The 17,438-nt window shown below is 34.9% G+C and overlaps 2 protein-coding genes across 5 annotated transcripts in view; both read left to right on the top strand.

Moving 5' to 3' along the window:
* Positions 1-13,689, top strand: part of LOC136848103 (centrosomal protein of 89 kDa-like) — a 29,727-nt gene extending 16,038 nt beyond the window's left edge. For all 4 annotated transcript variants that reach the window (XM_067120312.1, XM_067120314.1, XM_067120311.1 and 1 more), the window contains exons 9-13: positions 558-725; positions 1,042-1,146; positions 7,508-7,634; positions 9,653-9,810; positions 11,772-13,689. In XM_067120312.1, coding sequence (XP_066976413.1) covers positions 558-725; positions 1,042-1,146; positions 7,508-7,634; positions 9,653-9,810; positions 11,772-11,856 — 643 coding nt within the window. In that variant the 3' untranslated portion in view covers positions 11,857-13,689. The remainder of the gene's footprint in view (positions 1-557; positions 726-1,041; positions 1,147-7,507; positions 7,635-9,652; positions 9,811-11,771) is intronic.
* Positions 13,160-17,438, top strand: part of LOC136848101 (multifunctional procollagen lysine hydroxylase and glycosyltransferase LH3-like) — a 126,057-nt gene continuing 121,778 nt past the window's right edge. The window contains exon 1 of the mRNA XM_067120310.1: positions 13,160-13,296. The gene's annotated coding sequence lies outside the window, so the exon portion shown is untranslated. The remainder of the gene's footprint in view (positions 13,297-17,438) is intronic.

Here is a 17,438-nt window from a genome sequence, read left to right as displayed (position 1 = left end):
ATTTCTAGACACAGAGTTGATCTTGGGAATTATTTGTTAAATGAGGAGTGAAAACTGGGGAAAAGTAAAATGCAGAATGTTTGATAGCTAGCAGGGATGAGATCAGAGGGTACAGGTAAAGAATATAATACAAAAAGCAGTGAAGCTGAGACCTTAAGGTGTTTTTCCACAACACTTAGTACTGCAAAGGAGAGAGAAAAAAAAAAGAGGCAGTCTGTAAATTATAAGTCAAGGTCATTATGGCTGGTTTCAAGAGCAAGTATGAGATGCATGCTGTGGGGCCTTGATTTAAAGCCTTAGAGATGTTCTTTATTTTGACTTAAGTGTCTTCAAATTTGTCTTATTAGTTATTAGGTATTAGCACAATTAATGGTTCTGCTTTTCAAGAAGGAGAAACCACTGTAGATAGTTCCCTTAGTAAACCCTGTTGCCTCAGGAATAATACTGAGAGTGTTATCACGACCAAAAATTTGACTATGATGGTAATATATGTAGAATTAGGAATTTTATGACTTATGTGGGTGATAAAAAAAATATGTTTTAAATTTTTCACTCAGATTGTTTGAAGAATTACGGACAGCCTATACACAGGAGTCAGGTGATTTAAAGGGTCGTGTAAGAGCTGCAAAGCATGAAAAGAAAAATTTAGCAGAAAAATTAACAGATTCTTCCACACATGTACATAATCTGAGTGTTCAGGTATCAGGATTGAAAAGTTCACTAAGGTAAGTTTTCAATGATTGATTCTTTTTTAATTAGGATGATACAGTAAAGTAACTGCACCTGCTAAGTCCTTCAATTACTTATATTAATTTGTTTTGACAGCAGTAAATGTAATAATGAATTAAAGCAATTGTTAAGGCTTTGCTAGTTCTTAATATTTGCTTTTTGAATTTGATTATGGAAATATGATGATAAAATGGAGCAGTTTTACCAAGTTCTTTTGATATTTTGACATTTTATGCCTTGGTTTAAAAAATGGAAATGATGCTCTACTAAAAATATTTTTTTGACATTTTCCCAACAACTTTTGCCTTTCAGAAAATATGAAAGCAAAGTAAGGCGTAGGGATCTTTCTTTGCAAGCAGTAAGTGCTTCATATCGTGTAGCACAGTCCCGATTAAGATCTCTCAGTGAAGTATGCAGGTATGTTTTTAAACAATCACTATGACTTCTGTTACTGAGGATGAAAGGCTTAAGCCTAAACTACAGTGGTGATGTCATCAGACATGCTTATCCAGAAATTTTTGAAAAGGAAGAAGTGGGAAAGCTACAAGTAACTGTCCAAGTATGTGCACATGTGAAGCATTGGTGGGAGAACTACCCTGCTCATTCTGTCTTGTAGATTAGATCTTGTAAAATGAGAATAAGGGAAAGGGAGTTAGGAACTTGAGTGTATGATTGATGGGTTTATTTGGGAACTTGAGTGTATGATTGATGGGTTTATTTGAAAATTGTTTTGTTACAAAAACTTTTTGTTTGTAACTTGACCTATCAGTTGTATCTAGCCAGAATCATTGTTGGGGTGAGATATGTAGAACACCCAGAGAATAAAGTAGATAGTTTGTCTGATAATACATGTGCAGTGATCACTTGACCATTCAGCTAAGGTGTAGCTGCCTAGATCTCAGGATGCATCAACAAGGAAGTTCTTAATTGCAGACTCCCAAGAGCCTTATCCTCCTGAGACAGTAATGGATGATTCACAGGGTAAAGGAAAATGCCATGAGCACAAGTGGACATCAAAGCTGGTATAATTCATGAGGCATCGATACTACTTGAATGTCACTTGATTGGTCTGCAGGTACAAAATCAGGAACAAAAGACTGACTGACCAAACACCAAACTGAATGGACTGAAGAGGTCACATTTGGAGGCTGGTATATCCAGTGAAGGAGACCCCTAGAGGTCCCTAGATGCAATACTTGACCACATCCAGAAAGGAAGTTACTGATCAGTAAAGGATGAGTGTTGAGAGTTGGCAGAGGTGAAGAAATGACTTCAGTAGTCTTTAAAAATCATCAACCTCTGAAGCCTTGCTCAGTCCCCGCAGGGTGTAAGTTTTAGGTAACTCGCTTGTTGTGGAGCTTGAGGGTGTAAAGCATAAATCTGATTCCAGACAGCTGGAAGTTTTTCTGAGGAAAAATACAGGGTCTCCCCCCAAAAAAAAAATTATTTCCAACTGGCAGATAGTTTTTGATATTGTTCTTTACTGGTTCCTGAAGTAGGTCACAGTAGGGGAGTTGACTGCTAAAAACTTCTATTACTGCCTTGTTGAATGACTAAAGAGCCAGTAATTCAGTCCTCAATTCCAAGGAGAAGATATTTTTCTTCTTAGCTAGCCCAAACTTATTCATGCATCTTATTGACAGCCTGTTAATTCCTTAACTGAAAGTTACTAATTGTGAGACAAAGGATTCCATAACAAAATGCACTAAAAGGACACTTACCCTGAATTTAGGTAGATCATACAATTACTAAAGGTTTAGGGATAACTTCTACTGGGTGAGTAACAGAGATTGTATCTGGGAGAACTGCAGTTGATTAGTGCTATGTGTTACGGGACTAAAGGAAACTACCCTGATACAGTTGCTAGAAACCAATTTCCCCCAATGAAAACAGTTAAACTAGCAGAAACTATCATGAGTTGGCTGAAGGGCATTTGTGTTGTTTGAAGTTTCTAATTAATGCAAACAGTCTGCTGAAGGCAAATCAACACAGTTTGAATGTCTATCTGTCCTCTTATATGTGGTTTGGATAGGATGGAGTCTGACTTCATCCAACTAATCTTCATGACCAGAGGCTGGCATATATTGCGCCAGTATTTTGAAGCCATCTTGGTTGGGTCAACCATCCGTTCGGTTACCTTAGTAGCCTTATGCTTGATCAGCGCATCCAGTGAAGGTTTGATGAAAAATTGCAGGGTTGAATTGGTTTGAAACAAGGCTAAAGTTGAAAGGTACAACTCCTCTGAATAAGTGTTAATACAGCACTTCCCTGATGTTAGATGGATTTCATCACTGCTTCACCATTCCCATTCTGAAGAATGACCGATGCAGAGACTTGTTCAGAGATTGGGCACCATCCTCTTGTAACCTTTAGACTAGAATGTTCTTTCATACTCCAAAGCCTACCAGATAACGTGAGAGTGGAAAGCTCTTTCCAAGCTTGGGATGGCAGTGTCTTTACTTCAGTCATCCTCCTCTGACTAGAGACTTAGCTGAAGACTTCATCAGCTGAAAAGGAGAATGTAGCCCCTTGGATGGACTGTCCCCTTCAGGTTCAGCACAATAGAGCATGCAAAGAGTGATTTGTTAAGGTAGGAGTATAGGAGACTGCAGTTGCATCCAAAACTTTCTTTCACCAATGAAATTTCCAAAAATTATAGCTAGCAGAGGTTCAGCTATCTTAATACCATAGTCGACACAGTGTCATCCAGGCACAAAACAGCTGAGATACTTTTTTATGCCGACATTATTTGGTGATCCCAGGCAATCACTTATCCTAATACTGACCAGACACAACATTGTCTAACTTTATGCACTGATAAACAACAGTGTTTCATGATGAATATGAGAAAACTTTGCCAGTAGAGTCTAAGCAGGGTGGTTCTTTTGCATAGCTCCAATTGCTTCCTCATTGTTCTTGCTAGAAAATTAAATGGTTGGGGGGGTACCTCTTCTAAAATGGGAAAGTGGTGAAGAGTGGCAGACAAGGGTGCAGCAACAAATTGCCATGTAAGTAGAGTAAAGACTGCAAAGCTGACACAGAAGACAGAGGAGTAGTAGATTGTACAGTGGGCACTTTTGGGACAGCAGATAAAGCAAGTGTTGCAGAAGACTTGCAGAACGTGATTGTTGTTGATATGCATCAATCATCAGTGCAGCAGATGAAAGAGCCTGCATTGTCATTAGATAAGCAGCAAGGTAACAGCAGATGGTGAAAGCTGTGTAGTGGGGACAGCAACAAAAGAAAACTTCAAAGGCGCAGCCATGGGTTTAGGAATAAGGCACTAGTTGTAGACTTAGCAGCAGCACTGGAGCAGCTGAAACCACAGGCATAGAAAACTGTCTTAATCCTAAGATTCCTAAATGACTGATAACTTGAGCTTAACACTGTACATTTTACTAGTGGAAAGTCAGTGTATTACACCAAGCTTGTGTTTGCAATTATAATTGGTACTAATTTGCATTTTACAATAATACAGCAGAGGACAATAAACAAAATAACATTTCTCTTTCCTTTCATTCTGTATTCATTACTGACAGGCATGTCATTATGCACCAAACAGTCTAATGTAGTAGTAGATTTTCAGTATTGTCAACTTGTTTTCTTTTATAAGTCTTACTTCTGTATTCATGTATGGTATATTTTTAATAGCGTAGCCACTGTGAGACTGCAAAGGAGTTACTCTCATGGTCCCTTCCCTGGAGGGGGCTCCATAAGATAGACCAGCCAATTACAAAGAATTCTGTTCTAGTTGGTCTTGGCCAGTATTGTGCATATTGACACTGATAGAGTATAGAACTCAAGACAAAGCGGGCTCTTTCTCTTGTGAACAGCAGCTGCCTAGGTTCCATTCCTATTTTTAATCTGCAGATGTGGCAACAGCACACTGTGCGCCAGACATTATTGTGTCAACCACTCACCTCACGCCAGATCTACTCTCATTATTGTATTGCCTCTGCAACTGTTAGTGCACAGCTAGATCACATTTTGGTCATCATGGAAGAACCAAACTCGGAAGCAAGTTAAATACAGTGTTAAGTCCCAGTGGAAAGTTCTAGTTTTTAAAAATTTGTTACCTGGTAATTTATTTTACTGAAGTGTGGAGCCAGTGTCTCCTACAAGGCGAGAATTAGGTCTGGTTTGGACGTGTGTGTACTGTCTTTGTTAGCCGACAAACAATGTTTAATTATATTGAAGTAATACTTTTAAAAGTGTTGATCTTAAAGATCTTTGGTATATGACCTATCTTAGCTTCCAAACCCTGGTGTTAAGTAAAACCAATTGGTTGATTATAGTACTTAATTACCGAACTGAATGGTTTTTGGTGATAATATTCCCTGTTTAGCACTAATATCAGGGAACTTATATGAGATCACACAAAGGTTTTCTTCATGGAACTACTTCTAGCAGGTATTGCTCCGCCGATGGCAGTGTCGCTAGTAAAATGTTTGTGACGTCTGTTTTCCTACGTGATTATTAGACTTTTGCATTGTCATATAACGGGCATTGAAACCGTACTTAATTTACATGCACCTACCTTTTTTAAACAATTTTTCCTTTGGCAAAATATTTTCACTGAAGTACTTTCTTATTTAGCCTATAGCTTTGTTTGCAGCTTGTGAGTAACCTAGGCCCAGTAAACACATCATAAATTTGCAAATTAGATTTACAATGTACAGTTAGCTTTGGCCTAATTGAGTGGTGTAACATTCAAGAATTTACTTTTAAGGCAAAATTTATGTAGTAATTATATATTTGGTACATGATTACTGTCTTAACGAAAACCCATTGTTATGATGGCTAACAGTATACAGTACAACAATATGGCTACATACTTTTGCCCAAGTTACCCTATTCATGTTAGCTGTTCTGCTTAAGTTATTTCAAATAACTACATCTCGTATGCTGCAAAAGGCGATCTTCTTGACTGCTTTGGCATCAGGAGCTCGTATTGGTGAACTGGGGTGTCTTAGACAGGGACAATGGTGCATCACTCATACAGCTAACTGTCATTTATTATTGTCATCTGGCCCATCATTCCTGGCCAAGAATGAGAACCCTTTAAAGAGAAGATCTCGTAAGGGAAGTCAATTTGTCAGCTAAGACACTATGCTTGGTTCAAGCACCACTCTCTCTACATGGGCTGAGAATAATTTTAGTGCCCCTTATTTAAAAGGCAGACCCACTCCTTTCCTGAGTCGCATGACATTCAGAAAGTAAGTACATCATTAGCTTTCTTCGGAAATGTTTCTTTTGAAGAAGTCTCTGAGTGTACAGGGTGGTCATCAGAAACAGTAGTTGGCATAGTGAGTCCTGACCCTATAGGTGCTATGGTGGAAAACCAGGGGCCTTCTTGATGTGGTGGGTAAGTCACTTTAGAACTATGTCTTAATAAATATAAGCTCTTGTTTAGTTTCATGTTCTTTATTGCCAAACCCTATGAGTATCTGATCTTTATTGCCAAACCCTATGGGTATCTGGAATAAAGAATGTGACTTGTAACTTGTGGCTTAACCTTGGACTAAAAATTTGATCTGGGTTGTTGGGATTGAATTTTAAGAGCTCAGCCATTTCATCACCTGTCAGTTTCTTTTGTAAGCTCCTTTGAGGATGGACAGCAGCTACGCTATCAAAAAACTGGTTTTGACGCAGGAAAAACCTATTTTTGGTAGCCACTCTTGAGTCCTCAAACCCACTCACTTTCCATGACGAAAAGGCATGTGATTTGGGTGAATAATTATCCTGCGTAGACCTGAAAAAGAATAGTGAGAGTAGGTCTGGCACAAAGTGCATGGTTGACACAATGAGCAGTTCGCTGTTGCCACATCTGCAGGTTAAGAATAGGAAAGGAACCTAGGCAGGTGCTGTAGACAAGAGAAAGAGCCCTCTTGTATTGAGTCCTATACTCTATCAGTGTCAACGTGCACTTTACTGGCCAAGAACAACAAAAAGAGAATTCTTTGAAATTGGTTGGTCTATCTTATGGAGCCCCTCTAGGGACCATGAGAGTAACTCCTATGAGGACCCACAGCGGCTACCAAAAATAGGTTTTTCCTACATCAAAACCTGTTTCTTCTGTAAGTGACTGCTCTTCTTGTGTGATTTCCTGAGTTTCAGATATTTAAATTTTTGCTGTTAGCTTGATTTTATCAAATGTTTTTTGGTGTCACTAAGCTGCCTTTGACTATGAAAAAACTTTTGAAGTAGCCCTAGTTATATGTTTTGTCCAATTTTTTTATGCTATGCTGTACCTACGTATTTCATAAACGTGAAATACTCACACCATAAAGAGATTCAAATTTTTTCTTAATATTCTTTGTTTATTATTTTTATTAGTTAGTGCAACCAGACAATATGCTTATGGGTTTAAATTTCATTTTTGGTAGATTCAAATTTTTTCTTAATATTCTTTGTTGATTATTATTTTTATTAGTTAATGCAACCAGACAATATGCTTATGGGTTTAAATTTCATCTTTGGTAGCAGTTGTTCAGTTAATGTTATATATTTCCACATATACTGTACTTGCACTGTCTTACATAAGTGAATTATTAATATGTAAGTCACTAAAAATAATTTTTGTGTGCCTCCTTGTAAACCTACTTTTGTTTCTTTGGATGAATTTGGTGTTAACCTTAAAGAGTTGTTGTTATCTTACTGCTTTTAAGAGGCTTCTGATATATAAACAAATTAGACTTAAGGCATACTCTTGGAAATACAGTAGTACAGTTGTGTTATAATTGGATTAAATATAGTATTTCACTTTTTGTTTCTGTAGTGAGCTTCTAGATGATAGAGAAAAGCTTCTGGAATCTTTGTCATCTCAGCGAAAAGAAACTGAAGAATTGTCGAGAGAGGTTACGTTGCGAAGTGCAACCATAGGAGCTCTTTCTCAGAAAATAAAAGTATGTATTTTATGTATAGTTTTGTATAATGTGTTTTCCTTAGAAAATTATTTTAAGATAAAATATGAGACTTTTAGTCAGAGATCATTGGCTCTTTGTTTAAAGATTGCAATTTTATGGAAAGAATGGTGACCTCTTTCATTCAGTGACTGGTCTTTTTTTGTTTTGAAAATAATTTGGGTCTTCAAATACTGTGTTCATTAAAAATACAGACTTGCTAGCAAAAGCCATTTGCCAGTATCGACTGTTAATTCAACCATAGAATTCCCAGATTTGAAGCACAGATGATCCTCGGGTTACGATGGTCTCGACCTACGATGTTTTGTGGTTATGACATGGTCCCCATAATCTTTCTCTGTATTTTTACAGTTTCATTTCATTATTTACATTAATTCACATTACAGTACTGTATTTTGCATGTATGTCTCTCATGTGTTTTTCTTAGTCCAAATATGTCACAGAAATGTTGCATTTTGATGTCCTACGTTATGACTTTACTATTGTGTTAGCAAGGTGGGTGATGTAGGTGCTTATTTAGGTGTGTTCCAATTTATGTCAAAAGTCAGGTTACGTTGCGTCGTTGGGAATATATATCCGTCCTAACCTGTAGTGTTGGTTTGCTAGCAAGTGCTCCCACAGTAGTCCTGTGGGAGAAATCTCTTATCACACTTATATCTTGCAAGAAAAGTGATTCCCTTCTTGTTCCTTGTCAGACTTAATTCAGTTTCCTTCATCAGTGTATCTTTCTAGAGTGAGTGATTGTTTTGTATTTTGCCCTTTCTCTTATTGTGTTCATTGCAGTCATATCTTGGGTTAATGCTTTAGATTTCAGTCTACCTATCCCTAGTACTTTTTATATATCACTGTTTTTTCTTTACTTGTAAAAAAGTGATTTGAAATGCATATTCAAGTTACTGTGTTCAAGTCTTTAGTCTCAGTTGCTTGAATTTTCCTTAATTTTCATTGTCCTTAACAGCCAGAAGGTAGCAAAGTTCCTAACATGTGTTTTTTCTCTCCAGCCCCCTGTAAGGGGGTTATGGTTATAGCATGCCTTGTGCAGCACACTGTAGACTACTAAAGGTTGTTTCCAGTGGCCCTTCAGCCCCATCTTTGAATTCCTCCCTTATAGTTGTGCCGTCCAACTTCTCTAACTTTACATTGTTTTAATTTTCAGTTATTATCCTGAACCCATTGAGATTCAGTTGGCATCCTTCCCAAATGTTGAGATTCTGATAATGTCATCTGTTGAAAATGTTTGGCTAACTTTAACATGTCGTTTAAATTTATTTTTTGTTTCCCATTTTTGAATATGTAATAAAATACAGGTATGCAGCTTCAAAGTGACACCATAATTAGTTTTATACCATGGAAAATAAATACTGTATATGGCAAACATTAAAATAAAAACATTGTTATGTCCATAAACAGTCAGATTGTAATGTACAACAGATGAATTTTGAGGTCCCCTGAAATCCCAAGGGGTTAAAAGCAAGTTTTTAAATGAAGATAGTTGTTGTTAGGCCAAAATTTATGTCATATACAGAATGGGCAAACTGACTAATACTCTTCTTTCTTCTTTTTCTTTTAACGTGCTTTTATTCCCATTTTTGTATGGGGTAAGCACGATGCCTTCTTTTGAAGGACTTTTTGATTTGGCTTGTGCCTTGATTATAATGAGGTACTGTATTCACTTCAGTGCCAGTCACAGTTCCAAAGCATATTGTTGTGCTTTAATAGCAAAAAAAGACATTTTCAAAACTACTTTTGTAAAATTTGTAGGACATGGAATAGTAGTATAAAAGTAATTACCATTACTGCTTTAATGATTAGCTTAATTTGTTAAGCAAACTTGAATGAAGTAATTACACATAAGGTAACATATCTCCTGTTCAGCATTCAGATATAATTTTTATTTATGGCTGATATTAATAACTTATGCTGTTATCTCACGTTTCTATTTTTTACTTTATGGTTTGAGTTTATCCATATTAATGTCTTAACTTTCTCTCAAATTGAAGGAAGAACGAATAAGTTGGAGCTCACGTCTTGCTGAAAGTGAAGGTGGCAGACAGGCAGCTAAGTCAGCGTGGAAACGTGCGAGCAAAGAAGTTAAGCACTTACGTAATCTGATATCAAGCAAAGATGATACAATAGCTTCACTGATTGCTGATTACAGGCAAGTATTAAGCCTTTTTAAAAGCTTCTGTAATAGTTCAGTTGGAGATATGCTACAAAAAATGTTCTCACAAGACAGGATAAATATAGATTTTTCACCAAAATAATAAACTTCATCTTGTGAAGTAATTTTTACACAAAGTATGAATGTTGTTGATATAGTATATGCTTCCCATTTCCTGTTGTCTAATCATTATGAATGTTCATTAAGAGTTTTCATGTCATCTCCTCTTGTCTAATTGCAGAGAATAATTTGAGGTTAATTTACTTGTATGTAGACGAACTATAATTTATATGCTGTACGTGATTTCCTCAAGTCCCAAAACTACACTTTCAGTCCAAGTGACACAGTATACTTGCTCTTGCATTAGTAAAAGTGATCCAAATGTTTATGCATTTTCGCACAAATAAATGTACAATTGGGTAACTAATGAAACTTGAAAAAGAAACAGCTGCAACTATACTATAATTAGAATTCTAGAGAAAGCTTCCAAGTACAAAAGCTTTGCAATAAAGTACATGAGTAAAAAAGAGAGATGGATAGAGAGAGCAACTCTTTAAACTTTTTATATATGCCAAAGGCTAATGAATACAACTTGGAGCACATTGTAGTGTATTTTATTTATTTGTTCTATTTAAGTCATGTTTTTTATCCATAACTATTTTTTTTATATTTAAAATTGTAAATAGTTCATATGCTTCCTTTTTAATTATGTTCTGAACACACATTTTTTTCAAAATTTTATTTAAAGCTACTAATGTACAGGTATGTACAAAAGTCTCCTTACAACAGAGTGCATCAATATCGATAGATTGGATGTGTATGGTTGTGTAGTTTATCAGCTGTTGATATCTCTGTTCTACTTAATTAAGTACTGAAACTGTATATGATTTTTACATGCTTTATGGTTTATTGTAAACAGCCCATCCCTATTCTTAAATTGTTCCTGATCACACGTTTCATTTTTCACTTGTGTAGGCATCTTTTGAGAATCTAAGTGGATACAGTTGTTGTTTAAGAGGACATTAGGGGTCTTTGGTACTTCTAAGCACAATGGTAGGGTCAGGCCATCTCAGGTTGCATGTGACCATAGGCCTAACTCTAAGGATTTTGTTTTTGAGATGATTCAGTAACAGTTGCAGTATGCAAGTACTCCATATATGAAAGTGTAAGTTTGTGTTAGGAAAAATACAAATTACTTTATAATTTGGTATATATTGAATTGTTTTTTTGATTAGTTTACTGTCATAACTTTGTCTTCAGGGAAAGTTTGGTATGCAAGAAAGTTTCGGTCTTCATAGTGTCCATAGTTTTCCTAACAGCTTCATGCAAATACTATGCATTTAAATTACTTAAATAATGTAGTCTTCAGAGAAGTATTATGAGGCACATATTTGTATGTGTTTTATAAATATGGTATCTCATTATTCATCATCATCATGAATGTTTTTACATCAGCTTTTCCCTTTATTCAGTTAGATATATCATGAGCTCTATCAGCTCTCATCTGTCCTGTGTCCTGTCTGCTTAATCTCCATCAGGTCTTGTATCCCCTTTTTCCATGATATCCTAGGCCCTCCAGAAGGTCTTTGTCCTGCTACATCCATATCCTATTGTTTTTCTGACCAACTGTTCCTTATCCCTTCTCATCACTCGTCCTGATCTGTTACAGGACGGTAAATTCATACTGTTTTTTTCATACTGTTCTTTAGTCCCCATAGGTCTTTTGCTTTTTGCCTTTTATATTTCATTTTCTGCATTTGATCTGTTCCCTCCTAGCTGCCCAACTTTGTTTACTTAGCCCTGATAATTACTTATCATTTAAGAACTAACCCTCTTGGAAAGCCTTGGAAGAACCTTGAGTTATGACTGGACTTTTTGAATGACTTCAGAATAACAATAATTTGTTCTTTATCTTTTTTGAAGAACTGCTGATAATAGACATTTTTATATGATTTCAGGCTTCTTGGACTTGATGCAGGGGAGGCAAAACACCAGAAATTAAGACAGTATTTATCCAAGGCAAACCTTAACGATCCAGTTTGATATAGTGGACATAGTAGTCTGTGGATTACTGTAATATCTTAAGAAATACAACAGTCTGTTTGATAATGTACCAAAGTTTGGTTAAGTTTATATCATAGTTTGGAAAGTCTATGAGAGGTTCAGAATTATTTTTTTTTACCAAAATTCTCCTTGTTATGGTGTCAGCTTTACATTTAGAGGTGTTTGAGCTGTGTAATATTCATCTGCATGGCTGTCACCTTTTTTCTGAAGATTGCTGTTACGTTAGAACCTGCATCTTTGTGTTGCGAAATAACTTTATTAAGAAATTAGAAAAAAATTATTTTGCAAAACTGTTTTGAAATTGTCTATTGATTTGTTCCTGAAGTGATTAAAAGAGTAATAGAATGCAAGGAATAGCTTTTTGTTGGATTTTCTTGATGGTTTATCGAAGAAAGGAAACCAAAGACCATTCTGTGAATGATCTGCTGTTCACAGTAACATCACAGAAAGGGTACTTCAAGAGTCAAGAGAATGAAGTTTGTTTTGGTAGACCAAACTTAGTCTAAAATTTCCTCAGTATAGCATCTTTAACATGTTTGGATACTTAGAAAAGGTGGACTTAGCTGATTGGAGGTGCAGTAATTAGAAAGGTACACAGCATAAGCAGAAATGTATACTATGTAATATAAGTGTACTTTAGAGTGCTTTTTCAGTGACAGAGGTATGGTACTTAGCTCAGTAGTTCATTGTTATTAAAATCTCTCTTAATGGAGCTATACTTTGTGCTTCAGCAAACCTGCCTGAGTGGCATCCAAGGAAAGATGTGTTGTGGAAAATAACAGGCAATTTTACTTCACCTTTGATTTCATGATTATGAATAAGAAACAGGAAATTGCAACTTTTGCTTCAAGTTTTGTTGGTTATGATACAGCTAGAAGAGTTTTAAGAGACTCAAATGAATTATTCAAGTTTCGTTTACATTAATAATTTGTTCGCTTTATTTGCTTGGTTCTATCTACTTCAACTGGATAAAAAGGATTGTGTTCTTCAGTTACATCTAAATTAAAAGTTACTGGTACACAAAAACTGTTATTTTATTGTTGCAAGTTTGCTACAGAATGTTATTAGTATTGTCAGTACAGTATTGTGTGTGTAGATCATTCAGATAAGAAGAAAATAGAATATAACTTCTGTCCTTAACTGGTGGAATTGTTCCTTGAAGACACTGGAGCATTTGCTATATCTGCCCAAGAAAGGAATTTTTTATGAATGAATTTATTTGTGGAATGGTGTCATGAAAACATTCACCATTTAAAGTGGTTTGACTATAATAGTTCATAAATATGAATATTATCACCAGAAAATGAAACTTGGAACCAAGCTTGATAAAATAGAAGAGTCAGTGCTCAGCCTCCTTTCCAATTAAGCCTTTCACTTCTTCTCATCAGTTGCCTGAGAGCCTTCTTCAAATCAGACTTGGTGAGTAGGATTTTTAATTTAAATGTTAGTAGTGTTCCATTTCATTTTAATGAAGATTACATAGCATTTTTTTTTTCTGTAGGCATGCATACAGCAGTACTGTAAAGAAGATCCTTTAAAACTTATTTTGAAGTGAAGTTATACTAACCTGACGCACGTGATATCATGATCATAAAGGCTGTTCCCCCAAGGTGAGGCTCACCATTATTGTATTGCGGCAGTGCTGACCTTTGCGGTTGACCCAAATGTGGTCTCGTAAACATACCTAAACCATGTTACATTGTGTGGAATTAAACAACATAATTCCACGCAGTGTAACATGGTTTAGGTATGTTGACGACATAATTTGTGTATGGCCAGGGAACGAAGATGTAAATAACTTTTTTGCCAAGTTGAATCAATTAATACCATCAAATAAATTCACTATGGAAATGGAAAATGTGGGTGCCTACCCTTTTTGGATGTCCTCATACGAAGAAATAGTTATGGGTTTAAATATAGTGTGTATAGAAAACCTACTAATATTTATTCCTATGTGTATTTCTGTTCAGGACAAAGCAATAAGGTTAAGAAATCAGTTTTTTCATCGGTTTTTAAGAGCATTACATGCGTGTAGCCCTGAATATACTGATGAGGAAATAGATAACATTAGGAATACAGGCAAGAAATTGAAATATCCTGACAGTGTATTAAACAGTGCATTAGAAGCAGCAAAAAAGACTGTATCAAAACCAAAAAGAACCTTACAACACAAAAAAATTTGCTTGTACTGCCTTATAATAATAATATGAAAGATATCCCCACTTTAAGAATTTTGGTTTTAATCACGCATTTAAGAACAATAAAACAATGAAATGTACTTATCAAGAACTCTCCCGACAATACTAAAGGTGTGTACATAAAATTCTATGTTAGTCTTGTGACAACTTTTATATTGGCCAAACGGGTAAAACTCTGGAATAGAGAATAGAACAGCATAAAAAATGTGTTGAGATATGCACAGGGGAACAGTGATATTTTTGTACATGCTAGTGAGAACAATCATGCTATCAACTGGGAAGGAGTAAAAAGGATTATATATTCTAATAACGCACTGCAAAGGAATATCATCGAATCTAGCTATATAAAAGAAAGTTTCAGCCATAATATGAATATCAGTCAAGGGATGTATAAACTTGATCCTTTAATGTCAAAAGAAATTTGTAAATTGTATAAATTTTATGGTAGGCAGTAGAGATGTATGGAAATAAGATTATCATATTTGTAAACCCAGTACAGGGCAGCAGTATTAATGAGTTTTCCAACCCTGCCTCCCTGACACCTGTCAAGTGTGGATTTGTAGTCTCCTATGGTTGGTACGTTTATCAGTATTGTCCCCTGAAAGTATATTGTGATTTTTAGCCAAATGAGTTTTAAAGGCCACTCCTACCTTGACACCCACCTGTGGGTTGTGTATGTTCGTCAGTACTGTTTCTGTAGTATATATATATATATATATATATATATATATATATATATATATATATATATATATATATATATATATATATATATATATATATATATATATATATATATATATTTATATATATATATATATATATATATATATTATGTGTGTGTGTGTGACTTCTAATACTATGTATCAGTCCTTCATCAATGGCTTGGAAATAAAGTCGAAACCAGTCAGGACCTACACCCTGTCTCTTTTTTTTCACCTGTGGTTGTGTGTGATAAATGAATCATGTACACTCGGCAAGAAAAGTGAAGATACAGTTTTCTTTAGATTTCGTTCATTGAATTTAAATTTTTTTCTTACAGAAAACACACAATCTCGGTAAATTTACTCTAGAATATGAAAATACAATGCAAATTATATCATATAAGTTAAAACTGCAAAACAAAAAGTTCAGATACTTAAAAACACCATCCATGTCCGAAGTAATGAGAATTTCTCAGATGACTTCGTTCATAGAGATCTAAAAGAGTGTGTGTGGATATCTCGGTGTAGTACTGTTTATCAGAACGGCAATATTTACTAGTTTTCCGTGATGAACAGGCTTATTATTGCGTCATTATACGAGGTAATGATAATTTCTTTAATTTTTACACATTCATATTTGTATTTAACGGTGTTAAAGGTCAGCTGGAATTAATGGCAGTAAATGTTGTAACAGCTAGGGCAGGTTGACCCAATCTATTTAAATCCGCAAGAGCGTTCTCTATGATGTGCGGAGTACCGCGTTAACTTCAGCGGCAAAACACAAGTAACTGGATGTTTCTTAACGTTGCCATTCTCTCTCTCTCTCTCTCTCTCTCTCTCTCTCTCTCTCTCTCTCTTTCCATTGCTAAAACATACTGTACAAATGTAGTATCGCTCAATCCCTAAAAGAAAAAAAAATAATGGAATGAGTAGCTCTACATGTAGGCCTAGGCTTACACAACAGCATCTCTCTCTCTCTCTCTCTCTCTCTCTCTCTCTCTCTCTCTCTCTCTCTCTCTCTCTCTCTCTCTCCCCATTGCTAAAACATATATACAAATATAGTATCGCTCAATCTCTCAAAGAAAAAAAATATTGAAATGAGTAGCTCTACATAAAGGCCTAGGCTTACACAACAACAGCTCTCTCTCTCTCTCTCTCTCTCTCTCTCTCTCTCTCTCTCTCTCTCTCTCTCTCTCTCTCTCTCTCTCTCTCTCTCACCATAACATTGCATTCGTTCCTTTATTGTTCCCCAAGTCTTTCGTTGGACATAGCTCAAATTTAACTCTTGATTTCATTATGGAAGATCGCGTTTCCGATTATGCAAGCACTCCGTTCATTCTTCTTCTTTTAACGTGCTTTTTCCCATTTTTGTATGGGGTAAACACGATGCCTTCTTTGAAGGGCTTTTGATTTGGCTTTGGGGGAGACTACAGTGTGGTGTCATAAATTCATATGGGCAAGGTTACTTCGTAGGTTATGTGGAAAAATGTTTATTTTGCTCAGAACTGTCGCTGCAAATTACAACTTGAACGAATACTGTAAAGCTTACTACTGCATTTAAGTATCAATGATTTCAGAACCGTAGAATATGATTGAAAGTTATAGGAGATCAAGCAAAAAAAACAAACACAATAAGACTGAAGCTCCTCTAAAGTTGCCCCTTTCTAAAGATTTTGCCAGATGTCTCATTATTTAGCAATATATGTCCGAAGATTTAAAAAACTGTATCCTCACTTTTCTATGCCGAGTGTACAAAAAAGTGATTATAATCATATATATAATCATATATATATATATATATATATATATATATATATATATATATATATATATTATATATTATATATATATATATATATATATATATATATATATATATATATATATATGTACAATCTGTATGTATATTATAAAATATATTATAATATATATATATATATATATATATATATATATATATATATATATATATGTATATATATATATATATATATATATATATATATATATATATAATATATATATATATGTATATATATATATATATATATATAATTTAATAATAACAGGACTTCATTTAAACAGGATGGTATCTGGCAGAGATATTTATTCAGAGAAAGTTACAAGTTTTCTAGGACTAACTGTCCTCATCTAGTAGACGTTAAATGACCAGACACAGGTCTGGTCATTGTTTATATATATACTGTGTATATATATATTTATATATATATATATATATATATATATATATATATATATATATATATATATATATATATATATATATATATATATATATATATAAAGTCACAAGGATGAGCCGAAACTCAGTTGTAGATACTGACTTGTGTTGGCTTTACGTATTGCTAAGTAAGCCATCATCAGAGGACTGATACAAAGTGGTAGAAACTCACAATTTTAATGGTAACAGGCAGTGCATACGAACATACAAAATGGTTGGAAAACAAGTATTTGCACCTGACAGATGTTTGTAGGTGGGGTACTACCCTCATTGGTGACAGGTCAAATTTTACAAATCCAGAGATCCCAGCTTCCCTTATCCCCGCCTTTTCAGTGTCTTCAATAAAATTACCCATTGCATATTGGTTTGAGATTAATGGATTAAGTTTAAATATGCCATGACTAATGTCCATGTTTT

Source organism: Macrobrachium rosenbergii, chromosome 18 (genome assembly GCF_040412425.1).
Source record: "Macrobrachium rosenbergii isolate ZJJX-2024 chromosome 18, ASM4041242v1, whole genome shotgun sequence".
Lineage (NCBI taxonomy): Eukaryota > Metazoa > Arthropoda > Malacostraca > Decapoda > Palaemonidae > Macrobrachium > Macrobrachium rosenbergii.
This window is presented reverse-complemented; position numbering and strand designations above follow the sequence as displayed.